We start from the raw sequence: 27,580 nt of genomic DNA, 5'->3' as shown, positions 1-27,580 counted from the left end.
ACAGTTGTACATTGTTAATTTAGGACAGTACAGATTAGCCACTGATTCTGTTTACTCAACCATCCAAAAGTGGGTTGTGCAGGCACTTGGGAGGGCCACTCTTCCACCGTAGCTGACAGGCAGGGAGCAGGCCATCAGTCTGCCAGAGGCACAGTGGCATGGAGGGACAGGCTGATTGAACGACTCGCTCCTCGAGTGATGATGACCAATAGCATGTGGCCCCGCTGGACTCTCGGCCACAGTCGTTCAAGTATGAAACGCAAAGGATTCAGATTAACACTGAATCTAATAGAAAGCCACTAAGCATATTCATTGCTTCAATAAGCCTGCTGCTACCAACAGCTGCAAGTAAAATGATACCAAATGTAGGCCTACTTGCAGTACATGTATGACCATTCAACAAGTGCAAAAGCATTTCAGCTGAAAATATGGTAGTACAGTATTCAAACGAAAGAAATGTCATCAGCTGATGTTTTTAAAAAAGTGGAAGTATTATTTCTTAAACCAAATTAGATTTCTTTTGAAGTGCAGCTACAGTATTGACCAATCTTGGCAGTAGCCTCTATTTTCCTGAAATCCAACTGTTGTCAAGGACAGTGCCAAGTTATATGGAGTTCATTAGGAGCTCAACTTTCCTCACAATAAATAACCAATTATTATAAATCACAATGAACTCGGAGTAAGAATTATTGCTCCCATCCACACATCCCCTCAACGTTGGCCCAACATTGAGATCCAGATGTTGTGCATCATTTTGCTTGTTTATCAACGTAAGTCTGCATTACATACAGCATACTAAACGCTACAGTCCCAGAACATGAATAACCACTGAATTTCCACACAGGACTTTCAGCTATTTTCAGACTTTCTGCAGTGAAAACATTCACTTTTTGCATAACTAGAAAATAACCACCACTGGGCCTTGACTCAAGTTCAGCAGCATAGCACTGCAACAAAACATTAGACTGCATTGGGGCTCGGCTCAACAAATCATAGGCTATGCATTTCACCAAATATTAATGCTCAGACCAACCCAAATCACTAGGACTGGAGCATGCATCTTATCCAGGGTGGTTCCTTACAACATACATGTATAAATCTATCTAGGTAAGGGATAATACTAAATGCAAAAATACTAACAGGCAAAAACAGATCACAGATTACTGGTAGGAAGTCAGGTTCAGAAAGGAAAGGTGATAGCACTGATTTCAATGAATAAAAACATCAACAGAAACCCAGACTCAATGGATTATGAAAATGTGAAAGTTAATCATTTATGAATGTGACTGCTAAAAATGCAGGTCATCCAAAGAAACCCCATTGCTGCCATCACACGCTGGAATTAAGGAATGTAAGAAGAGATTAGAATCTCATTTTCACAAGCCTGCATCTGCACCTGTTCAGTTAGTCTCCTCTAGGGCCATCCACAATGCAGAGTAGATTGGACAGTGTGAAAGGTAGAGAAAAACCCTGTAAAAACTTCAGTGGAAGTCACAATTGGGAAGTCACATGACAACAAAGTTTAAGATAACACATGCATTTTGTGAAATTGGTTTTTTCAAATGATAATTTTGGCAGCTAGGCTATATAATGTATGCCTCATTTAGTTTGACTGATTTTCATAAGTTTTAATTCAAACATTTTTACAATTCCTTCATGCTCAGAATGGTTTGGAATACAATTCCCATCAAACACTTAGCATAGCAGAGCAATAAACTATGGGAACATGAGGCCTGTGAAATTCAAAAATGCCCACATACACCTTCTTGCAAGATAAATTTCAGCACAGAAACAGGAACATAATATTTACACACTGACTTGCTTGACTGACGAATCAGAATTACCCACACATATATACAGTATATAACTGAGTTTTAAAAGCAAAGACTGTGAAACGTCACTGAAAAAGAAATGCTAATGTACGGGTACTTTTCATATCAAACAGTTTGTCATAACTATGGCATCAGGGGTAACTCCTCTAACTCTGAGGAGCACTATGTTGCAAAGCATTACACATAAATAAGCAAAGTGAAAATGTATTCTTTTGGGTGAAATTTGGCTGTAAGAATATACAGTACCCACCGTGGCCAAAGACAGATAGATGCAGCAGATAAGATGTATACTGCATTGGAACAGTCATCAGCATGGTTCAACTGAGCAACAGCAATGAGGCAAAAAAAAATAAAAGTTTTTAGATCAGCCTCAGCAAAGACAAAAATGACTTAAACTATTATGACTTAAACTATAATGCAGCCGCTATTCCTCTCCAGCAGCTGGACACTGCAGAGGGAACTATGATTAATGGTCTGAAGCATTTCTGATGCACCACTGAAAAAGGTACTCACCTGGATTACTCAAGTCTAAACAGTTTGAAGACGGTTTAGACTTGACTAATCCAGGTGAGCACCTTTTACCTTTGGATGAAAAGCAATCCACACGAGTTTACCTCAGATCCATTAAGGGATTTCAGCAGATTGATTCTGATGTCAATCTCACCAAAGCTAGGCGTAAAGCTTCCCAGGGAGAATATGCACGCTCAGGCGCAAGTGTGTAGCGCATTGTGAGCACTGCACTGCTATGTGGCTAACACAGACCCTTGCAATTTATTCAGAATAATATAACACACAGAAACAATGCATCTCCAATCAGACGGCAGATGCAGCTCTCACTGTAAGTAAGTGAAGAAAAACTTACACAGCAGATAAATTGCATTCACAATGCATAACACCACAAAAAGTACAGGGAGCTCTATTTGTACTGACAGAAGGAAAGCGCTCAGTGAATGAGACATGGAGGACAGGGGTGCTGGAGTAAGCAAAGACCAACAGGACAGTCTTAAATCCTAACACTTTTCAGTCTCCTCTGGGACCAGTCAACATGTCTATTAGCACATCAGACAGAAAATATCTCACAAGCTGACTGACGGGACTGTGAAGTTAATGGCTAGGTGTGAATATCCACCTGTTAGCGTTCAGTAGTAAAATCACCGTTTGACTGGAATACAGCCAGGGTGACGCGCGTTTCAGTTTGCTTACGTATCTTCCCTGTGCAAGAGCAAACAGAAGGAGCTGCTTCCATGGTCACCCTTTCACACTGCCAACATTCTCCTGACATGATGCCATTTCTTTGCTTAGTTTCCCATAACAGATACAGGTAATTGGACAAACAACCAGTCATCAGAAAGTGAGTGAACATCGCTGGACAACCAGGTCAGCTCTTTCTCAAGAAGTGCTTATGGGTTGTTGATACAATTACTGTAAGTGGGGACACGTCTGCCTACTGTGTGGAACCCGTGACACAATCCAACAACCCTTTGAGTCAAAAATGGCATCATCGGTTTTAGCATATCTAGCATCTTGTTACCCAAACAACAATAATGAAAACACACAAAAGTAAATGTGAACCAAAGTGTGTTTTACAGCTATTGAGTTATATTTAACATAATATAGCTGAAACTAATTTCCAGACAGTACATTGAGAGGTAACAGAACTTCTATTTATAATATTATTATCCATTATTATAATTCACCTGGGCGATGATAAACAACTGCTATTCTGTACCCAAAAATGCTCACCGCATATTAGCTTAGGGAGAGAGGGAAGATGTTATTGAGCCAATTAAACTTACATGTCTAGTATTTGGCATTGATATCTTCCCCACCTTTCAGCCTCTCAGTCAAACGTGTAGTTATGTTATGAAAATGTATGTTTCGCTTTCAGATTTCACATTTGATTTGCACTGGTCCCAACTTGAAAGTGGTTGACCTTTGATGTTTTCCCAGTTTAAGGGAGAGATTAAGCTATAATTCCTCTTTAACCTAGTCCACAACGGTGGAAAAATTAAACCAACGCAAGCTACAGTAACTGTATAGGTAGCCGTGACAACCACTTTCACACAAAACATTTATGTACCAATGATTTATTAAAAGCAAACATATGAAATGCTTTAGCGGTTAACTTTTAAAAAAATGTACTTCCTCATAGCAACAAACAGGCCATTTGTTTGATGGAGAAACAGACCAGAAAATGACCTCATCTCTAGATGGTTCTTCTGTGGAAGTGTAGAATATTTTTTTAAGTCCATGACTAAGTTATATATTTGGCTATGTGAGGTTTATTTCCCCCCTAACACATGCATATGAACACACACACAACAGTGCGGTCGCATTACGAAGGAAAACTGACCTTTCACACCAGTAGATGGCACTGCAACAGCTCTGATGTGGGTGAAACATAAACACATTTAATGTTTCTCTTCCAGGCAGTAAATACACTCCCTCGACATGCATAACGATAGTATGGCAGAATGGGGAACGTTACAACCTAAAGCTTCTGCAGCTTTACATTCGACAGCACAGAACACAAAACCCACTGCTGGAGTACTGGAATGAGAGAACCTTCATCGCAAAATAGATGAGAGGCAAAAGCCTTTTTTGCTCTTTAATCTGGTCAAAGCAGTTTATAATCGAAACGGGAGTTTTTAGAAAGAGACCTATTTCGGCGTGTGACTCAGCTTACCTGTGAGGGGTGAACAGCACCTTAAGGGAGACTGCTGTGTGTTGCCAGACACCAGGCCATGGTGATCAACCTGAAAAACAACACAGGAAACGGCTCAACTTAAATGCGCCATACTCAAAACTTGCCTGCTCCTTTTCAACTTGGCTATTTCCATCAGCTTTCCTGGAACGTCAAACATACATAGACCATTCACATCTGTTCATCAACATGCAATGGTTGGAGATGGCATGTTATGAAATGGGATGTTCAGAACATCAAAATGCAAACTAGGCACAAGGTTGCCACTGGTTTGCATCCTTTCCTCAGCCGTTGCTACGGAAACTGTAATTAGTCGTTGGGGTCGTGGCGGCGATGTTCAGAAGGAGACAATAGCCGGCCAGGCATTTATAGACATGAGGAGCTCTTCAGTGAAGGACCACACGCAGAACATCTCCATCCCAACAGACAAGGACAAAACACACCTCACAGCGATCGTCATTGTCCACCTAGTTTACCAGCCTAAGATACCCTTATGGAAAGAGATATGCAAAGACAGCTTCCCTGAGCAAACTGCACTTAGGGCTTTAATCAAACCAACTAAAACACATGCATAACAGACAGTGACGCGAGCTTACGAAGGCTACCCCATGTGGGAGGAATGGACAAGCAGGTCTTCAGTCTCATAAGTGGAGCGGTACTGTGTCATAACAAATGTTGAAAAAATGCTTCCAGAAAAGTACATATGGCTACAGTATACATCCCTAACAGACAGAGCAAATGTGCAAGCAGTAGCTGTAAAACAAGCTACCATTATAACGGCACACATGGTTTAATGGCTAGCATTAAACGCAATCTGTACCATAAACAGGGCCGGTTACAGGGATAGCGCCCCACGCCTAGACGCAGTGAAAGAGTGAGCCAGCGACGGTGTGCGTGTGCGACACACCTGCGCTGCAGCTGGGCGCAGACGGGGCGTCCTGTTTACCTCCCTCTCGCAGCGCAGCAGAGACGGGGGTTCCGGGAAGCGGCTGTGCGGCAGGACGGGACGGGACGCGCCGCTGCCTGCGTGCAGGCCCCTCCGCACGTCTCCCCCCCGAGCGCCCGTCCTCAAACAGGAAGCGTCCTTTCATGTTCCACGAAGCCATTCCGCACGACAAAGGCTTTTCATGGTCAGGATGCCGTTCTCCGCCGTGACAGAGAGGCCGCTAACTGGGCTACGTGGCGGAAATGAACCGAGGCACCAGAAGACTGACGGCGGGAGAAAAGGGGCGGGACGCGCGAGCGTGCGATCAGGGTTTTTATTCGGAAAAACGGCAGACGCACGGCAGCCCGAGCGTAGAGAGCTCGCCGCGCTGCGCCTGGATGATGGACAGAGTCAAAGAACGTAAATCAGGGATAACAATCCTGGCGAGCGGCTGACCATGGATCATCTGCAGTTCTGAAAACACCAGATTTCTGGGCAAACAGCCTTCAGAGTAAAGAGTCTGAGCTGCGAGGGCCCTGCAGAGCGATGCAGTGCTACTGAGCTAACATCCTTTACATTTGGAAAACTCCCTCTGCACAGCTCTCCACAGAGACATTCTGTGGCTCCACGGCAGGGTGGACTCAGTGAGCATTAAACAGCGTAGGCTGTGTGGATCAGCGTTTCCACAGCGAACACTCTGCTCGCCTCCCGGCATGACCTCACCCTCCCCCGCTGCACCCACAGAGCCTCGTTAGCGAGCTGCGTGCGCCAGAAGGCGCAGAGAGGGGCTGTTTCCATTCACCGCCCGCTCGCCCCACCCTCCACCCCGCGCAGCTCTCCGCGGGTCTCCGCTGGGCAGGGAGGCAGGCCCCACCTTGTCCCCTCACACGGTGGGGGGGGGGGGGGGGGGGGGGGGGGGGTGTGGAAACGAGCCGCACGCGTGACTAAGCGCTCTGGCCGGCACGCGCTCCGCTCCGAGGGATCAAAGCCCGAGCGCAGCTGGCAAGCCTCAGCGCCGTTCTGCCACAAGCACAAAGAACAGCTACCATGTGTTCATCAACAGATAAAACCTGCAGGTAAAAGTGGGCCTGTTCGCATTTGTTTACCTACCAGGTAGGGCGTGTAAAGATTTCATTCATCTTTTTCTGTAGAAGATCGGAACGATTATATCATGGGTGCAGCAGAGCTGCAAATGTCACTTCTGTGTAGACCAAAGGCAGGGAAGGGAGGGCACAGGGGTTTACGGTTACTAGCCCACAACTGCGTTTGGCCAAAAGTAGACTGGCCCCAGCTGTCTCTGAGCAAGGGGTTAAAGCTAGTCAAAGCATGTTGGGTGGAGATAGCTTATCCCCCTGAAAATTAACAAAAAGAGTAGCATGCTTCTAAATTAAACAGTGACCATAAAAGTACAGATCCCACAGGATTGATGTGGTTTATAAACACAGTTTAAATATTAAAAACACAGAAAATAGTTTTGTGTCAAAATGAGATAGGCACCTTTCTTTTATGAATACAACAGTCAAATGACAATATCAATAGATGGCATACTACACAGGGCTCTACACTAACATTTTTTCCAAGGAGTATATGTGCTCCTAAGTTGAAAAACACAGGAGCACAGTAATGCATCCCAAGTAGTAGTCTAGATGTGCCCCTAAATTACTTTTCCAGTTAGCACACATCAACTTTCTGAAGTAAATGCTCCTGGAATGGGAGCACTGTAGAGCCCAGCCACATACCAACGATGGTATATCTCAAGCCAAGTTTATTGGGATTCATGTTCACTGTGTAATTCCACTGAATTTCAGACCCTTGCACTGAAGAAGCATTGAAGAGACTTGCACTCAATATCATTGTCTATTCAGAATAAAAGTAATCAAAATAGCCGTATTTTATTTTATTTTCTACAGTTGGAGTGGAGTTTGCTACTTTGTAACAAACAAATATACTGTATATGCCTTCAAAATTCTGTTTAGAAAAATACTTGGGAATTACAAACCTGAAGGAACTCCCAAATCTCAAATGGATATTAACACGATTTACAATGTACGTTAACTGTTTTAAATACAAGTTGTTATGATATGACTGCTGTTATGACTGCTATATAAAATCATGAAGCATTGACGACCAGTATTTTACTGGCATACTACTTTGTGGGATGAACTAAAAGTACAGCCACATACAAGACATGTCAAGAAGCGTACACTGATATCTCTGCCCATACACACAATACTCCAACCAGCTCAGTTTCCATGCAGCCAAACAAGGCTAAAGTAAACACTGCATACAACAGGCCCTCTAACTGTGCATAAAGCACTCCATTACATAGTCCAATCAGAAGTATACAAAGCGAAAACATACTCTACATTAATGCAAACCAACAAACATCAGTTAAGATACATATTCCCGAGAAAATCAAAGCACAGTATGTAAGAGATTTTATGACAGGGCTGGCACAGGTTTCAAGAGTAAAGGGCTTTTAGGGTACCAATTCAATGAGAAGTGAGAGAGGGAGGGATATATAAAATATGTGGAATGCATTACGACACTGCCAAATCAGTCACCACACTGCTGCCCTGTTGGGACAGTTCAGAGAACAAAAACACACAGAACACCCCTGTCCCCTCTCCCCCTGTGCCCTCACAACTACAAAGTAAGCAGAGGTCATCTGTGCAACTAAAAATAACTCCCCAGCATGGCTACAGAGCCACCAGAACAGCTAGCAGGATTACAGCCTCTCCCCCCTTCTACATGTATGGCCACAGCAACACTGATAGCACAGGCTTATAAGCAGCACAGAGCGCTCCGATAGTGCAGAGGAATTCGGTCTGTGAAAATGACCCTTCTTTTTTAACGCTGCAACTTTCCCATAAATCCAGCAATTCTCAAGAGGCCCTTGAAAAGAAATTTACACGTGACCGCTAACCCTCCCGGCACCCTCGGCTATTTCCTGTCCAACCCGAGCGGGGGGGTCAAGTGGCGAGGGGGCTGGATTAACCACGGACAGAAAACGACTGCCACCAGGACGCATTTAGTTTTACCACAAGCATCTGCCTGTCTGCTTGTATGCTTACGGTTACAATCACCGTGTGCTGTAGGACTAACTATGTGTCAAACTGTGGCTTCCTGAATACTGAATACTGCCTGTGAAGCACGTTAAAGTGACATCTGAAACTCTCTGTGTCTCATGGATTTCAGTCTAGATAGTTCAGACAATGGCTGAAACTGCTACTCTGTGACGCACCCACAGTCTGACACCATATGATCCAGAAGGCATATCACGGACTGAGACTTAAGACAGTCTGTGGATAAATTTAGCCTAAATGCTGACCTGCATGACTTCACAACAATCACAGACCCACATATCTCCCACAACCTGGACCGAAACGCACTCTTTTTTTACTGAATCTTATTGAGTGTTTTATTGGAGGTCATCTGGTGCCTGGACCATCACAGAAAAACGAGGAGGGGCCAGACAGGGAATTTGCTGTAGATAAGCAGTGGATAACAAGAGCGACAAACAATTTGTGGAAAGCGCCTGTGTAATGCCACATGAGCAGTGATGACAAAGCCAGGGAAAGGTCAGGGGTCACACAATGTTTTGCAGGACATGGCTGCGCTGTTTTTTTTTCCCCTCTGTCCTTTTGCTCTAGTGATGATTCACACATCAAGGCTGTTCCCAGAATGTGTTCCGCTGTCAGCAGCAATGGCTATTGCTCTTTTCCTGTGATGAAGTGGTGAAGAAATGCTAATGTCATGACCAAATCACAATCACGTTCGTGAAACTCTGTGCGTGCACCCCGCACCCCCCCCCCCCCCCCCTCTGCAATGCAGCGATTATTTCTCAGCCAGGCGGTTTCCTGACTAGCTTCCGATTGCAGGGCAATTTCAGACAGGGACATGCGTACGCAGGGTCCCAGAACAAACAGGGGGCTGGGCGTTTGTATCGGGACTACCCACAGTTGTCTTCGTGTCGGAAATTACGGGTACGATGAAAATCTGCGCCCTCCACCGCCGACAGGAGAACAAAACAAAGACCAGACAACGACGGGAGACGTGATCTATAAATACCCCGCCTTCTCTGTCCCACCGCTGCCATTTCACAGCGCGAGTGTGTGTGACCCTGTTCTGCTCCGTGAAAAGCAGAACTGCACGGAGACGGGCCGCGGGAGGGAAAGTCAGGACGCCTCCATTTGGAGCACATCAGAGCCTGTGGGGAGCTGCTTAATCCCACTGCCGCAATCTCACAGCAGAGGCAGGAAACTCCAGCTGAGCTTCTCACCGCTGGAGCAGAGCATGAACGAGGGGGAAAATCATCAGCGAGGGATAATGACCACTTACCTTTAATGACCAGAGCTAAGGTGCGAGAGAGACTGACCATTTTATTCCCATGAAAAAGAACCCTGGCACTGCACCAATGGCTACAGCCACGAGGCTGAACCAAAATGACTGCAATCACACATTTCAACGCCAGCTGTTTCACGACTGTACCCAAGCTGCCAAGCATTACACGAGACGTTTGCTTTTTCATTCAATGCGCAGACAAATGCAAGTCCATTCTCACAGAAATTAGTTTTTAACCTCCGATAGGTGTTTGCTGTAGTTTTCCAAGCAGCTATTGGAAAATCACCTGCAGACACCAAGACTGAGCTCTTAATAGTCAGAGAAAAATATATGCTGGGATAATTAAAAAAAAAAAAAAAAGATGTTGAAAAACTGAGGAGGCTATCTTCAAACTTTATTATTCTTCTGGACATTACACCATATACTGAAGTGTCTAAATGTTAAGTACATCTAAATGTTAAGTACAACCCATTTTATTTCATGACAGGAAAATGCAGAGGGAGTGACTTTTTGGTTTAGTAACAACAAACCGACATTTTATGGAAGATTTTTTTTTTTCAAACTATTGACCAATAAGCATCTTTTTGCATGTGGGGTAGCTGCAGTATGTCTGCTTTGCGTGGTCCCAAAGTCTTGTGATGCACAACTATTTTGAAACATGGCATCCAAGTTGACTTGAATGTAGCAGCCATTTTGGGTCCCACTGCCAAGAGGTATTAAAGAATTTAAATCCTATACTTCACCTCTGCAGCATCTCTCATCAGACGGCCCTTCTGCAAGAAGACTTACACTGTCGCCAGTACGGCAGCAGACACTGGAGTACGATGAGCTGCACGAGTGTGTGGAGACAGCTGATGCTGGCCAGCTGCACCGCTTGCATAAACACATTTTAAACCCACAACTGTGTCCCTTCTGAAACCCCCCAGTAAAACTGAGCATTAAACACGACTCGGGCACCATTAGGGGAACAGCGCCTCTTTACCTTGCCTAGCTACATACATTAAGATTCATGGAGCTTACGAACAAAGGTTAACAAAACCTTTTATTTTCCAGGCGGTCCCTTCCTGACTTGTTTGACTTTGATTTCCTCATATTTTAGTGTGTTATATGAAACTGTAATTTAAGTGTTCTTCTTCGTGCAAAGGCCTTGCTGCTTTGTGAGCTTAAGTGACTGATCCCAGGGTCTCCATGCAATGTATGTATTAATACTCTTTAGAAAAGGATCCCAACATTAAAGTTATACCATATGGTCTGTGGAGTAATTACACACCTCATAAAAGCATATTTGGCCTATTATATGACAGACTGTGATGAAAATAAGCCATGCTTCTCTCTCTTTTTTCGAAAAGAAGAAAGTGTGACTAAAGCTCCTGGCTCCAATATATGTCCTTGCACATTCTTCTGGCAGCACAAGCATGTGATTTCAACAAATAAAAGAAAAACATATAACACTGAAAACAGTCCTATTTATGGCATCTGCAGATAGAGTCTTAAATCCCAACTGTTACCCAGTATTAATTAGTCCATCGCAAGCCTGCATATGTTCCTCACACAGGGAGCACAGAAACTAAGGAGGTCAAATGACAAAGCTGTGCACATAACTTGTGGTGTCCCTGAAATCAGAACAAAGGTACTTTACTTGTGAGATCTGGTGCTTTCAAAAATAAAAAAACAAACTGGTCAGTGTCTTATGACAGTTCAAACAGAAGCACTAGCCACAAGCATTACAAAGCACCTCACTGTAACATGAGGCATTTGATGCTGTTGCCACAGGCCAGTGCTCGTTCAGGGTTGATGTTGTATTAAATTTCTCAGAACTTAAACAATACTGCATTACAAAAATGATGAAGAACCGGATCATCAAGGAGATAGAGCTCAACTGGCTGCCACTCCAGATACAGTCTATAACAATGCAAATGGAACAGGAAGCCTGCCGGAAAACTCAAACCAAACTACATGTGTAAACATGCTAATGGGTGTGCATTTCCACCTGGGCCAGTGGGCCACCACTATAGCCTGATTCTTCCACAAATTTCTGAGATTAAACCTTGCATCTCATGACCATTCATCTTAATTTCTTGGACTGTGGCATACTCTTCAATGCAGTAATGTGTGCTCTTCAAGTTCCTTGGCAACACTAATATTGCCTGGCAGAACTAACTTTGCCATTGGTAATTGACAGCCTCATAGACATATCTGGCTGAACCACAGCACTGTTATTAAAATCAGGAGTTATGCCGCAGGTCTGATAAATACTGGCTTTGGATATTCCTGCTTAATGTGCTATTGGGATGACATATTAGCAGGCATTCAATCAGCAAGAAATTTTTTAAGAACCAAATTTTTTCAATTTTCTAAAGTGGTCCATCGGAAATGTAAACCTGAACACCTGCCTGTGACTCACACTGCAGTCTCTTTGATCTGCAGCTGATGCTGCGTCTCCAGACCTCACTTTCATCTCCCTCTTTCTCGGTCACTGCACCTTTCATCTCCCCTCTCTCCATTGGCTGCCATCTCCCAGGAGATGCTCTCATTCCTGCCTCAGATTTGTGATTAAACTGAAAGGTAGTCTCAGAAAACCTGCCATTTTGGCTGTCTGGAGGAAAACGACATCAAACTGACACATAAGGTAGGGGTCAAAAAGGTCCTGAGCTAGACACCAACATGACTTAGAGACAACAGCACACTCTAGCCTGTAGACAGAGCGCTAATCACACTCAGGTTGAGCAGTGAACAGAATTACAAATCATGTAGTCAATGTTTCCGCTGGTAAGGTTTTGCCGTGGCGTGGCGCCACGGCAAAATCCTTGCCGCCACACCATAATAAAAAAATAATAATTTAAATAAAATAAAAAATTATAAAATAAAAAATTATACATGTACTGTATATAGCCTAGCCTATAGCCTATATTAAATTCACAAATTAAAAATGTTAAACTTTCTAAATATTTCTGCCTAAATGCGCTTTCAAAACCACTGTCGCGTCCACATATTTATATTCAAAAAGAGCCTAGGCCGTGTGCTCCGTGCTTGCTCCTTTCTGAGGTGGTTGGAAGACTTGCAGTGAGCGAAGGTCGCACTGTCTGTCACTTTTTTTTCTTCAGCGATCGAAAGACAACGAAAAGGTAGGTAGCGACGCTTAAAATATTACAGAAATACCATAGTGTTAACCAGTGTTTGAACTGGACCAAAATACATGCTGGTACCTACTCCTCAAAATACATACCAGTGTTTCCTGTGGAATTTATCTCTTGGTGTGGTGGTGGGTGTCTGAAGGGGGGGGGGGGGGGGGGGGGGTGTAGCAAAGGCGAAAAAGTTTAAGACTATGAAAACATAACCTCTTGAGACTTCTTAAAGGTTTTTTTTTTTAAATATCTAAATCTATCTTTTAGCTCTGACGAGCTCTTGCTACAAGGAATAGCAGTTTGCAAGAGCTAAAAAGTAGTTTTAGATGTACTTTAAAACCATCAAAGGTTTGTTTCTTTTTCGCCTTTGCTACACCCCACTTCCCCCTTCAGACACCCACCACCACACCAAGAGATCAATTCCACAGGAAACACTGCATGTAGTACACCCCAAATTTAACATGGTGAAGCTCTGTTTACTTGGTGTTTCATAAATGACCTATGACCAATTATTGCTACATTGTTGTATGGAGAGGATCACTGTTTCTTTTTTGCTTTCTTTTCCCAGTTGGTCCTAAATCGAGCAGTATCATATATGTAGTTTATGTTCAGACAGACCAATGGTGGTGAGTGTTTATGATTAAAAAAACAAAAAAAACCTGGAAGCATAAATACAGATGCAGCCAGTTCCCAGTATTGATACTGAAAACTAAATAATGACACAAAAGGCAGTTGATTGCCTGGACTGCATATAGTTTACAGTGACCACAAGGCACTGGCAGAGAAATAAGAGTGCCTTATAGACACCACATCACTGATGCCCGCCACATCATGGTATACATTCACACATTGTCACAAACTCACTGCTGCTATACAGAAACAATACAACACATACATTTTCCCTCTATGCGACAGGGAATGTGTTCACCAGAACACCAGTTATGACAATGCGATCTCAAGCATGTAAGTGCTAATTAAAGCAAAGTGCCCTTCACCAATCCAGATGTAAATAACTGTTGTCTCTGGCACATGTCACATTTGTGACATGTCTATTTAACATAAAAATCTGCAGATCTATTATAACGAATATAGCAGATACAACAGAGCAGCTGACTACACTGGTACCTATTAGTACAGCATTAAACAATCTCATTCAACTATGGAATAAATAAATTCACATTTCATCTTTAAAACACACAGGCTAAAGATGTAGACCATGTGATACTCATGTAGAAGTACTTAACTGAATTATACCCAGAGTTCATGTTATGCATGCATTCAAACAGTCAACACAGACATTGCCAAATATCTTTCTTGAGAAGTTGACTGTGAACGGTACAACATAATCATTAAAAAAAACAAGGCATATTCTAACTACATATGCCATATTATTCAAGCTGAATCAAGACATGATTCCAGGACAGATACCAATCTCGTATCAATAAATTACTCAGCAAATAATATTCAAGTTACCCCTTTAATGCAAACATCTTTGAACAATATGCTCAGCCTATTTTCTATGGACTATTTGAAACTACAGCACTATATGTAGATAAGAAATGCGTGGAAACTCTTATGTAGATAGGAAATGCGTGGAAACTGAATATACATATAACATCATCACAACAATGCGTGCTTATAATCGGTCATCACAACAATGCGTGCTTATAATCGGTCAGCACGTACTGTTTTTCCCAAGAATCTTTCAGAGCCCAATTCATTCCTGTCATAGCCGCAAATTTGAAATGCTTATCTGAACACAGTAGTAGACAGCCAGCAACAACGCTAGCTAACTTACGTGAAATCTGCACCACATGGAGGCAGGGGGGACGGAATACAAATGAGCTAACATTAGCAACTCAGTGCTGTTGACTATAGCTGTAACGTTATAGGCTAGCAGTAGCTAGCTATGCACAACGACCCGATAGCAAACACTAAGTGTAGTTTAACTAGCCGAGATTCCATTCAACAACACAGTTTAGCCAGTTGGTTAGCTGCATATTAAAATGTATATCTAATTGCCTAACACGATTCACTTACCCAATCACACCCCTGCGCTCAGGGATTCTAATATCTGTACCAGATAGCTGGTTTGTTGAGAATTCGGGATGACATCTGAATAGCGAGATTCGTTTATTTATTAGTTTGTAGACTAAATGGTTTTCAGAAGTAGACTACATCCAAATCCTGCGTTCTGTCTCATCCATGTAAATATCACAATTTGGCAGCACGTTAACTACAGATATCAGACGACGAGCTAGCCAACATTACGATAACGTAGTTATCGTTAGCTGCCCAAGTTATAGATTCATCCTTGCACTGAACTTGTTTATCGTGTTAATATAGTATTAATAGTCTATGTTAGTCTAGTTGAACAAATGGTTTGGCTCAGGGGCATATCTTTATCGTCAGAAAGCCAGGTGGCAGGCTAGATCTACCTGAGCTCGCCCGATGAGAATATTAGCTGGATGGCTATATGTATGAGAATTTAGCGATGTAGGCAGCTAATAAGTGGCTAGTCTAGCTACTTGGCACTTGGGCGTATTTTTTTAACCAACAATAGCTAGTGGCCATAATGCAATGGTTAGAACATTATGATAGCTACAATCAGAAGGCAAACAACTTCCAGCCAGGTTTGACAGCTACCCAGAATGATAGGCAATTTTAGACAGAAGGCAGCCATTGGTGTCGTTAGCTAGTAACACTTTCAGCCACCCAAAAGGACACTTGCTAACTAGCTGAACAATGCAGTGTTACGATGGTGGCATGACAACTAGCTATAACGTTGGCAGGCTGTTGCTCAATTTAGGCTGCCATATAGTATTATGATCTGTGCTACGAATCCCGAACGATATTTAAACAACCTAGAGAGGAATAACTGGTCTAGATAAGCTGCAAATCTATACTGCCAGATGACTGATGAAGCTAGTTGTCAACCTAAGCATATTACTATTATTGCCAATGTGTGCAGCTAGCTAGCTATCATTAGCCAGCTTCCACGGCTGCAGCCAGGACTGCCGCATCACGACAGTTAGCTAGCTACGCAATAAACGTGGAAAAAGGATCAATCGAAGGGAGACCTTACCAGATTTATTTGCTGTCCTTGGTTGGTGGCTGTTTAACCCCTAAACAAACTGATACACCACGTTAACGTAAATGCTTATATTTCTTCTCCGCTGGAATTGAAGTTGTCGGTCTTGGAATAAGATGGCCGCTGCCGATCTGTTCGGCTGAACTCAATGACGTAATCGTGATATTATTTGGCTTAACTCATTCAAGTCCTCCAGCCACCTGACAAGCGAACATAAAAACTTACTACTGTGGAAAGTTGTTAACCTTTCCCTTTGGATCATTCCGCACTGTGCAACCCACAGCTGTTGCCCTGCCTTTAAAAATGCAGCTCTCACTTCTCAACCTTTAGGATGTCACACAAATGCGCATGGGATACCCAAACTTAGTCGAGAATTGACGTACTAGCAAATCATGGCACCTCTGTTAGCAGTGCAATAGGCCAATCGATACAAATTATCTGAAAATGTTTGCCACTTAAACAAGAGTAAAAAGGCAGATACATTGCACGTTACACTTAAAACGTTTAGGACTAAAATGGATTCTGCGCTTAAATGTTTCAAAGACAAATGATTTTCTTATGTGCTCCTATATAAATTAGTTTCCATACAGAATAATTTACAAATTTCTGCGAATATTGAAGTACCTATACGCTCAGGGTAGAAATCTGACCATTGAGGATCAAACTGAAGGCCACTCAAAGATGTGACCGAACTATAACGCACTATTTAATGTATTTATGCCAGCCAAACGGTCGGATTTAAAAAATGTTCGGTTGTGTCATATTATTCTAGACAAGATCGAGGTTCCGTGAGCTCGGTACAAAAACCGCAGTGCGGTTGTGCGCTTTTGCTTGCGGGGGCGTTCAAGACTATCAGCAGCATCGAACCGTGTTTTCATCATACTTCCCGTGCGTGGGGAGGGTTCGGTCAGCTTCGCATATCTAATGAATTACGGCGTCTTCTAGTCAGTTCAACAATAACAGAAGTAGAATAATGATAAGCCTTATCAATCGTCTGCGAAAGGGAAAAAATGAACATTATTAGCGTTGAAAAGCTGAACGTTCCCACACTCGAGATTGGTTTAAATGCGTGTTTGAAATCTCTCTGACCCATAATAATAGTATTCTCAATCATTCTTGTGCTGTACAAAATTCCAGCAGACAGACTCTGCAGGATGTAGGACGACAGCTGTTCCATAATCCATAGGACGTGGTGTACTACCCAAAAAATGAGCACATTGCAAATTGCGATTCTGAAGTACGTAAAACAGTCCACGGAGATTCGGAAAGTCTTCCTTACAAATCAGTTCTTTACATGATATCGCCATCTAAAGCTAACAAAAGTAACTACACCATTAAAATAGCGCGATTGAACTGCATAAGGAATGAAGATGTGATTCATATCATCTATCCTGTTGTAAGCTGCCACATTTCACAAAAACATATAATGTAGTATGTACAGTGCTTTACAAGAAGAATTTATAAACCTGTATCTCATCACTGGAGAGGAAAAAAAACGCACTCATACCCAGTCTCTCTCTCTCTCACTCGATCGCTCTCTCTCGCACATGCACGCACGCACGCGCGCGCGCGCACACACACAGCATATAAAGGACATGTACATGGCGAAGAACTAAGAAAAAACACTTTTTAAATTATTTTCATTTTACGCATAATTTAGGTTTCAAAAATTTGATATCAATTTTAGAAAAATGGCTTGCAATAAACATAAAATTGAGTTTGTCCAGCACACTGAGCCACACCTATGTCCACACCTGTGTGTGGGAGCTGAGTGAGGTCAGAGATCTTCCTGATCACCTCCTCCCTCTGGACTCTGTCGTCTTGCCCTTTTGAGCAAGTGGGACATCCATGGAGCCATGGAGGAACTGGTACAGCTGCCTAGCATTTGTAGCATTGCCCAGGATCTCAGCCAGTCGGTCCTGGCTCAGTGTGGCCAGTTCTGCCAGGTTTGCTGCATTGCTAATGAGAGCCCGGTAGTTCTTGGCATTGACCCCCGGCATGCGGAGCAGGAAGTCGTAAGGACCGGGGTTGTAGAGGTCGGCAGACTCGCTCACTGTGTCCGACTCGGCTGTCACGGCCTGGGCGGCGGCGGCGTCCGGCTCGGGGCGGCCGCGCTTCAGCTCCTGGAAGAGCTCGGCCGTGGCGTGGGGTGAGGGGCACCAGAGCAGCCGCAGCCGGGGGAAGTGCAGGGTGAGCAGGGTGAGCTTGGAGCTGATGTCGCTGGAGGAGAACTCCTGCCGCATGTCGGACCGGGCCACCAGCGAGAAGGGCTTGGCCGGGTCGAACTCGATGAGGAGCACGGGCCGGCGGTAGAAGCGGGTCATGGACAGGCACTGGGTGTACAGCCGGCCGCTCTGCAGGGAGCCGATGAGGTCGCTCACGCTTTTGCGCTCCACGCACATGTCCGAGGTCAGGATGTAGTCCCCCACCTCCAGCGTCACAGGCTCGATGTCCAGCCCCCGCCGGTGCAGCAGGGACGGAAGCTCGCTGCGAAACTCCCGCATGTCCACGATGACCCGAGAGGGCACAGCTGCTTCCTCCTGACCTCCTGTTAGTACACACCCGTACATCAGACAACATCTGCAATACTCCATGCACTGTAAATTTCAAAAGCACCACTATGAGGAATGAGTAGGACCTCAAACTGACAATTTCAGAATTACTGGCTAGGAGAGACCAGGCAGACCATGTTACAATATGAAACATTTTCAATAAGGAGATACACTACATGGCCAAAAGTATGTGGACACTTGACATCCAACAACTCATCAAAAATGACTGGAATTAATATGGAGTTGGTCCATGTTAATTAGTGAGGTCAAGCACTGATTGGGCGATTAGGTCTGGCTCACAGTTGGTTATCCAACTGATACCAAAGGTGTTGTATGGGGTGGAGATTAGGACTCTGAGCAGGCCTGTCAAGTTCTTCCATAGCGTTCTCAACAAAACCCTTTCTACATGGGTCTCGCTGTGTTCCCCGAGGCCACTGTCATGCTGAAACAGGAAAGGGTCTTCCCCAAACTGTTGGGGAAGTACAGAATATTCTAACATGTGATTATATGCTGTAGCATTAAGATTTGCCTTTGCTGGAACTAAGGGGCCAACCCCAAACCATGAGAAACGGCCCCAGACCAAGGGGTGTCCAGATACTTTTGGCCATATAGTGCAAATGAGATAACAATGTTTTATGCATAGCACTCAAAGAAGAAAATGCGTCCACAGTAGAGGGCTTACCTGCTTTGCGTGTATTGGTGGTGGCATTTGCAAGATCTTGGTTGCGCACCAGGTCCAGATTGGTGTCTTGCCGTCCCTCTCTCTCTTCAGGTACCACCATACTGGCCTTCTCCCTGCACCCGCCCACAGAAAGCACACACAACAGTGCAAGTCTGACTTAAGGGGTTTCCACAACAATCAGCTCTACACAAATGCAACTAAACTTTATGGAGCTGCATCTTGTTAATGTTTACCCCATGAGGCTGTAGTCTCTCATACGGTATAGGTCATAGCTTAATTAAAATGAAAGGATATTAGACAATATTTGGATTGGTGAGACCCCATATAAAAATTCTTCTGAGGGGTTCAATTCCCAGCCAATCAACATAATGGCAGACTCTGCACTCCTATTAAATTGGATCAATGTAAACAAATGAGAAAATCTTATGGGTGTCTTCACTGAATGCACATTTCATATACAATACTATGACCTGGTTCAGAGTGGAAAACGCATCTTTGTTCTTACAGCTTTAGTTCTACAAGTCAGTTGTACATTGCTGTGGTACACTACATGAGCAAATCTGTAACTCCATGTGACATGTTAGTCTCTATAATACAGTGTGATCCCGGCCACACCCATACATTTTTTAAACAAAAGAAACAAACATTTCTCAGACAAGACTGGAATATCCACAGCAACCAAATTTAAAAAGCAACCCTTGAGTGAAAGTCAGAGCACCTAGAATGTACAGTTTGGTTATTGCTTTCTACCACTATAAAAATACTCTCATCTGAGTGTGTTGACAGTTGAATTTTCATTGCAGTAGCACTTGTTTACTACTGTATTATCACGTTGTGTATTATGTCATGTATATGACACCTATGTGTGTATGTGGTTGTACTATATGTTAGTTCATTGACCTATAACCCTGATATGCAGCGTTGCATCTCCAGCAACAAACCTATTAGCAAAACGTTGGAAGGCCACTGTAATCGAAGCTACAGTACATGAGCGAGGACAAAACATCCATCTCCCCAAAGGTCCCCTGCAGACCATAATCCAAAGACGAGAAGGATAGATGTTCTGTAGTCGTACAGTGGAACTACTAATAGAAGACACTGGCAAACTGCTGACCTGATCAGATGTTCAAAGGCTTCCTTCTCCTTCCGCAGGGTTGTCAGATACCGCTGCTCCTCAGTGGAGCCACCATAGATGAGGAAATACACCCTGAAAGATGGATGGATACAGGCCTTTAGGATGGGTGTCTCAGAACACAAGTTATCACAGTCACTGCTGAGAAACACTGACGACATCAGTCATAACAGAAATACTGACTGGAAAGGTGACTTAGGCTGTTCAAAGCTGTCACAGCTGTGACCAATACATCCTTCCAGGAAAAAAAATATTTGAAAACATATTGTAGGTCCTTGCAATCTTGGACTGCTCATACGAATTCTATACTAATGCAAAATACTCCAATATTGGAGTGAAAACAACAATGATAAAGGCTGAGAAATTAAAATTTGTATACCTCAGCTGTTTTCCTGGCCGACTAGCTTTGAAGATCTCCAACTGCCTTACAAAGGAGAGCTCAGCGTCATACAGCACCACATAGCTGGGCTCAACCTCATGCAGTACACGGGTCAGACTGTAGGGGTCAGTGCAACCCTGCAGCGGGTGGATTACGGTCAGTGGCTCCTTCAGGATGCCATAGTAAGCATCGGAGGGCAGATCTAAGAGAAGCTCCTCTTCCTCGATAGTCTCCTCCTCTTCTTCTCCTTCATCTGCACTGCTGCCCATGCGCTCTCCCTCTGCCCCCTCATCCTTTTCCACCATCTGGGTCAGGGTCAGCACTGGCTTCAGGTTCTTCCTGCAGCCCTTTGCTTGTTTGGCTCTGGGCTTCTTGCCATTGGGCCCCTTCCCATTGGGCCCCTTCCCCTGGTCTTTCCTGCCCTTCGCTTTGCCCCTCTCCTCAAAGCCGAGGTCAAACGGGGCCTCGTTCTTGCCAATGGTGCGTGTATAAAGACGGGCGAGCAAAGACTCCGCCCCTTTGGTGATGTATTCTTTAAGCTGGGCACAGGTGCGGTCATCGCTGGCACAGATCAGCACCCGGCCTAAGGGGTACAGCAAACTGCCATCAGACACAATTCATGCGCTTGGTCCTGCTGATGCTGTTACTGGCCAATTTATGTTGAACAATTTTTAAAGGCAAGGAGCAAAGAATGTTTATTAAGAGATGGTGATGTAAGCTTATGCATATGATGCTTCAGATTAAGACTACAGCTCTAATCAAGTTAATCTGTTCCCTACAATGGCTACAGTCATCTCCACATAAAGACAGATGACAAAATTAGATTATTTAAAGGCATAAACAAGAAAGGCACAATTTGTTATATCAGTGCTTTGTTTTGGTGTTATTGCAACATTATAACGTATAATACATATTTAAAGCCATTTCCTTGATTTGATGAAGGACTATGATTAAAAGAAACAACATAAGTGGAATTCCAATGTCTTTCTTGCTGATAATAGATGAGTACATTTCCTGACCTGGGTTGTTTTCCGATTGGCTGTTCTCTCTCTCGATCTCTTGCATAACCTCTGAGAGCGCCTCCCACTTAGGGTTCGTCTCAAGCACCAGCTCCCTTTTCACTTCAGCTGCAAACGCAAAATCAGGGAGAAAGTACACTGAACCTGTCAATCATTCTTTGACCTATCAAAGGAATTACATTAGCTTACACAATACAACCAAATATCAAACACACAGTAGAAGGGGATTTGTTTCTAAGAGTGGTATAAAAATTTAAGTTCTTCCAAATGAGGATAAACCTTTCAATTACAGATAGATGTACGTTGTGAGTCATAGTGTTTACCTGAGCTGTTTGGTTTCTGTTCTGGATCACTGCCAACCTTAAGCTTCTTCTTTGCCTCAGGCACTCTGTAGACACGTGTACGTGCATTGATAAACATTGATGTACTGGAGTCCAAGAACAACCACCCTGTAGAACGAGTCACTATTAGCCAAGGCAGAAAACCCTGTTGTGGCAGTGTGTGGTATTCCCCCAATGCATCCAACTGAATCTGCACCTTTATTTCCTTCATCAGGGTTAGTACAGACTGTGCAAAGCAAAAACTCAGCTGCTCCATTTATTTAATTGGCTTGTTTACTCCCTGTGTGGATACATTAGTCTGCCGTAACCCCATTTAAATCATGGTCACTCCCCAAGCTATAAACTGGCCCTACCTGAGTTACTTCCGAAAGCTTTCTGGCTGGACCGCAGGGATTCTAGAAGGTTCAGAAAGGTGACGCAATCATACTGAGTCAGGTAGAGCAGCAAAGTGCGCAGTATTTTCAAGTCCTGGACCAAGGACTTGGTCCTGGCCCCCAACTGATGCCACAGAGGATCGAGGTAGTGCCGGATCGTCTGGAAGTGAAACAACCCTTACAAATACATTCTAAACCCAAAAGTGTTAAACATCAAGTCACTAACTACCTGTTTCAGATGCAACAGGGGAAAAGCATGAGCCTATATCAGTGATCAGAAAGCCACCCTAGTCATCTGCACTTCAGTATACATGAGGAAAGACATATGTGACCAATTAAGGTCTTCCAAAGTCACATGCTACATTTTGTCCCATTATGCAACTGATAGTGGAGAAAAGACAAGGCACAACTCTAATTAACATCTCACTCAACTTATTTTTCGTAGTCACGAGTCTGCATTAATTCCGTAGTGTCACTACCTACCCAGTTCTGTCGTTTCTAGTTGCCGATAGTGTTTTCACCTTGTCCTGTTTGTCTACTATAATGGCTTTGGGCAAATATGTTTGTTGACTGCATGAAATACAGTACATTTCAGAGCGAGACACGGCCCACTCTCTGCACTGACAGAAAGCTGTGGGCATAGTCATACCGACCTTATCAAAGGCACTGCCCAGAGTGTTCTCCAGGGAGAGGTCCTCAGCCTCCAGGGTGGGGTTGTAGCGTTTGAGCTCTTTCAGGCAAGCGTTCATGATGTCCAGCACAGAGCTCTGGATGGCTCTCATGGCTGGGGTGAGGGACACGTGCAGCTCCACCACATCAGGCTTATGTCTGTCCAGCACAGAGTTCACAGCAGCATGGAATCTGAACAAACACCAAAAGAGGACATAACTTTTCTATTTTAGTTACTGCATCTAGCAGCTGAATTACTATTTGCCAATTTAACATAATCTGTAGGATGCATACAACTGCTGTATGAACGCATATCTGGGTTTCATTTATTAATAAGCCCGGAAATTCTCAGACCTGGGCCAGAGGAAGAGTTTCTTGACAAAGAGGTTTCTCATAACCCGCTCCACCTGGCAGAATCCCGAGGAGAAGGATGTGGCCTTGTCTGTGAAGGCCTTGATAAAACCAGTCTTGTTCTTCTGGCGGAAAAGCCTTAGGATGAAAGCTTCTTGACAGGACTCAATGATCTTGTGGGCCCGATATACCAAGATTCCTGTATACAAATACTGTACATCAGCTGACTGGAATCAGCATATTGGCCATGAAACAGAACACTGTATCTTTTATGTTTTGTTATTTAGCTGAGGCACACTGCTATAAAATGCATTTTGATGTACATGGGATTCTTGGAGAAAAACAGGTGCAGTTACAGGAATTCTCCTGTTACAAATGGTTGAAGAATAATGAACCTGAGATAACTGAATCTATACAGAGAGAGAGGGCGGGAGAGCAGGGGAGAGGGAGAGGGAGAAAGAGGCAAACAACAAGAATCTGTTTGAAGAGACCTGAGATGAGATGTGCTGGGATTCTGTCTGTGAGAAAGTCCACCACCAGGATGCGGCTGGTGACGAAGAGAACTCCTCCCTGTGTGTACACGCGGTAGCGCTCGCTGCTCTGCACGTCACTAGTCACAGTCTGGGGAAGGTGACTCACTCCCTCTGCCCGCAGCTGTTCAGTAAAGTACTCCTGGAAATATACATATCCAACACTACTTTCAGCCAAAAATTTACTTAATTTGGGTTATAGCTCACAACTTGCGAAGACATACAAAATAGGCGACTATCCTGAGCTAGGCATATTCAAGCTATTATTTTCAGTTACACTTCCTTCACCTTTTATATACATTACATACGAACCTGTCTAGACAGTTACGCGTATGCAGCTTCAAGTATGTAATTACAAGTATGTAGCTTCTGTCTAATAAAATAACACAAGGAAACATACATACTACATATTTAGTCTGTCTCACTGGTATGGGTAAAGCCGCAGATTGCAGACAAACTTCATATGGTTGTAATTGTACTTCTAATTAGCCAATTACATACAATATGAAATTATGAACTGTAAATAATGAGCTCCGGGACAGTGATCACAACCACTGTGATTGACTTACCTGTTCAGGCGTGGTTGTATTTAACAAGAGCACAAGACTTCCTTCCTCGGAGTACACCCGCAAGAATTGGAGCAGCATGCGGTCAATGCCCATTCCTTCTGCCGTCACCAGCAGCCCGTCAGTACCGAAAAGACCGAGAAACATCTCCGTCTCAAACTCCAACAAGGGACCCGCCATTGTACAAGAAAGCGATAACCGCAGGTTGATCCGACCCTCCTTCGGTAAGAAACTCACAATACGCTGTAATTGTAAACCGCGCTTTTTAACAAAGCTGACAATGGGTAATAGTTTTCTTTTCCGTATTCATCGGGACCCTGATTTCTCCTATGTAAAATATAGCTAAAGCCACTTCGTCAACTGGTGCGTTAGCTCCAGTTTCATAACTAGTTGAGGTACAACGTAATACAAGGAACGATATTACTAGCATAGGATTTCATTTAGAGTCTGTCTGACAAGTAAATAATTTCACAAATCTGCGATGTATTGTTAACTTGAAAACTTAGCTAGCTAGCTAAGTTAGCCAAGGCTAGCTATCCTCTTTATATGAAATTTGGGTAACCATTTCAGCTAGTCGTGAATATTCGACAGTCTATCTAATGTAAGAGTAATGCTAATACATGCAAATTCAGTGAATAATACAAACTAACGAGGTCATGGCAATCTTTAACTTGCAAATATAGCTAGCTAACTTTTGCCATTCTCTCTCTAGTTGATTATGTAGTATTTTGAATTTACTTAATATGTGTCACGTGATACGTTCCTACTTGTGTCAAGATAATGTACCTTTTAAAAAAACATTGCAAACATATAACATCGCCGTCTAGTGAGTGGAGGTAGTAAGGGGCGTGAAAATCTGGCGGTGGTTTGTAGCTTCCGGAAGATGGCAGTAAGATCCGTAAAACGCATTGGGGAGGTATGTATTACATTATTAAACAATTGTGTTAAGAATTGCAAATCGGAAACTGAGGCAAATGCCTGTTTATCTTTCGTGTGCGCTTCAAATAACGCAGACACTTGATACCAACTCAAGCATTATAGCTAAACTAGAAGCACTTATAATAGGCAGCGGCATGCGCCACCAGTCTGTAATTTGATGGATATCACGGGCCTATCTTTTATTTTAATATGAAGTATCCAACCACCTGTTACTAGAAGTTGAGCGAAATAAAACATTTCAAATTTTGACACACATGCCTTTGTAAAAACAAATTGCATTGTTCACACAGGGAAGGTCAAATAGGTCTATTGGTTTGTGTGGCTACTGCAACTTGTACTGATGACAACCTACAGGTCAAAAAGTTAAGCACATATGATTAAATAAAAGTATCACATCATCTTTGGATCATAAGTGAGTTGTCATTATTTATGTCCTGATATGACATTTTGATGGCTTATATGGAGTGTGTATGTTAATTCTCTTATTATGAAAAAAAAAATCTTCACAGTACTTCAAAATGTCACAGCTATTGAATTCATGGATAGCTTGGAAAAACTAAATTGAAGCCGAACAACAAAGGAAGCCAAAAAGTGAATATTCAAGAAGAAAAGAGAGATTGCAAACTTCAAATTCAAAAGATCAGTAGCTCAGATGAAAAATGTAATATAGATGGTGCAGGATAAGAAAAGAAAGAATAAGGAAATCAGAGTCATGGATTCTAGTCACCCCCGTTAACAATTTCAGTAGGAACACATACCAAAACCAAGAAAAATGATTACTTCTTGCAAGTTAATGTCCTCTACCAAAGAAAAGGCATAACACTATTCCTAGAAAACCAGAGGGCTGAGGCAGAGGTCCACTATTTCTGTTTAATCTCACCAGCAGGAGCGCTGAAACGAACAAAAGCCTGAACTGCTGACACAACAGAAGTGCTGGGCAACTGTGCACCACTGTAGCGGATTCATACTAGCAAAATATATACCGAGGGATCTGCTTTTTTATCGCTATATTCTGTCAAGATCATTTATGGATAGTGTTCATGTCCTGCATAGAAACTGAACACAAGACCACAGGCTATAAGCTACAGTACATTTATGTTTTATGCCAATTCATTCAGTCATGACAGGATTCTTTGCTCTGGTAAGACAGCAGAAAGCTTGTTTAGTGAAACAAGGAGTAGAGCAGCTCTCTTTTTTCCACGGTGTTGCTAATTCTGAGCAAGCTTTATATGTCAGTCCATTGAACCCACGCTTCACCATCAGGCATGTCAGTTTGATCAAGACCCTGCTGGCTGCTTGAGGGTAGCAGAGGGCCCTGACCCCAGCTGACCTGGAAGAGCAGAGTGAAGCCTGTCACTAATCCTGCCTCCTAACCACCCCAGCAGTAACATGTTAAGTGACTGATCGCAGTGTTGTATTGCTGCTTTCATTCTTTGATGTGAGGTGCGGGAGTAGACTTTTAGTGAATCTAATAGCAGAGTGTGTGAGTGACTAAGGCAGTTGGAGTAGAGGGAGAATTTATATCATGAAATCAACCATGAAATGAATCCAAAGAGGATGTGTGGACATTTCAACACGCAGAGATGGAGTCCTCTGTCTTCAGTTAAGCTGAATTAAATAAGGAATCTTCATTGTCCTTTAAGAATGCAGCATGTCAAGATGGAATACATAACTGTGCCCCATTAGATATTTCCACACTGGCCAACTTTATTGTAATTAGCCTATATTCAGAAGCCCAGCACTACATAATTTTTATCATACAGGAAATATCCATCACTTAAGAGATGCAACGTTGGTTTTAAATGATATTATTTTGCCATAGGCAATTTAAATAATGTGCTATGCTAAGGGAAGAGATGGTCTATGTCCACCTTTGGTGTTGGCCAAAGACAGGGAGGCCTTCAGCACTAAGGATAGCAGTAGCATCACCTTGAGGCATGAGCAGCTGAAGCTAATTTGCTATCAGCCTCGTTGTTGAGGGTTGTGTATCCTCTTTGAACCTCTGCCTGTGCTTCCTCTTGTCCT

At 43.3% G+C, this 27,580-nt stretch overlaps 1 protein-coding gene across 1 annotated transcript; it reads right to left on the bottom strand.

The window, feature by feature from the left end:
- Window positions 1-303: 303 nt before the first annotated feature.
- On the bottom strand, window positions 304-24,846 carry ercc4 (excision repair cross-complementation group 4). The gene is made up of 14 exons (XM_035405205.1): window positions 24,620-24,846; window positions 24,012-24,192; window positions 23,524-23,719; window positions 23,154-23,361; window positions 22,480-22,660; window positions 22,109-22,234; window positions 21,786-21,893; window positions 20,767-21,349; window positions 20,370-20,462; window positions 19,256-19,368; window positions 16,016-18,569; window positions 4,519-4,588; window positions 4,186-4,217; window positions 304-2,153 (listed from the first exon to the last, which is right to left on the bottom strand). The coding sequence occupies exons 1-11, from the start codon at window positions 24,794-24,796 to the stop codon at window positions 17,815-17,817; spliced, it is 2,721 nt and encodes a 906-aa protein (XP_035261096.1). The 5' UTR covers window positions 24,797-24,846; the 3' UTR covers window positions 304-2,153; window positions 4,186-4,217; window positions 4,519-4,588; window positions 16,016-17,814.
- Window positions 24,847-27,580: the final 2,734 nt, after the last annotated feature.

Source organism: Anguilla anguilla, chromosome 2 (assembly GCF_013347855.1).
Source record: "Anguilla anguilla isolate fAngAng1 chromosome 2, fAngAng1.pri, whole genome shotgun sequence".
Lineage (NCBI taxonomy): Eukaryota > Metazoa > Chordata > Actinopteri > Anguilliformes > Anguillidae > Anguilla > Anguilla anguilla.
Note: the sequence above shows the minus strand (reverse complement) of the source record. Positions and strands in the feature narration are given on the sequence as shown.

What these genes read in the sequence shown, in the direction of transcription:
- ercc4 (XM_035405205.1), bottom strand. Translation starts at nt 24,796, where the DNA reads ATGGCGGGTCCCTTGTTGGAGTTTGAGACGGAGATGTTTCTCGGTCTT. An exon ending in CCCAGCACATCTCATCTCAG is followed by an intron (nt 23,720 to 24,011) that starts GTCTCTTCAAAC and finishes ATTTGTATACAG; the next exon opens with GAATCTTGGTATATCGGGCC. An exon ending in ACAGAAACCAAACAGCTCAG is followed by an intron (nt 21,894 to 22,108) that starts GTAAACACTATG and finishes TTGCGTTTGCAG; the next exon opens with CTGAAGTGAAAAGGGAGCTG.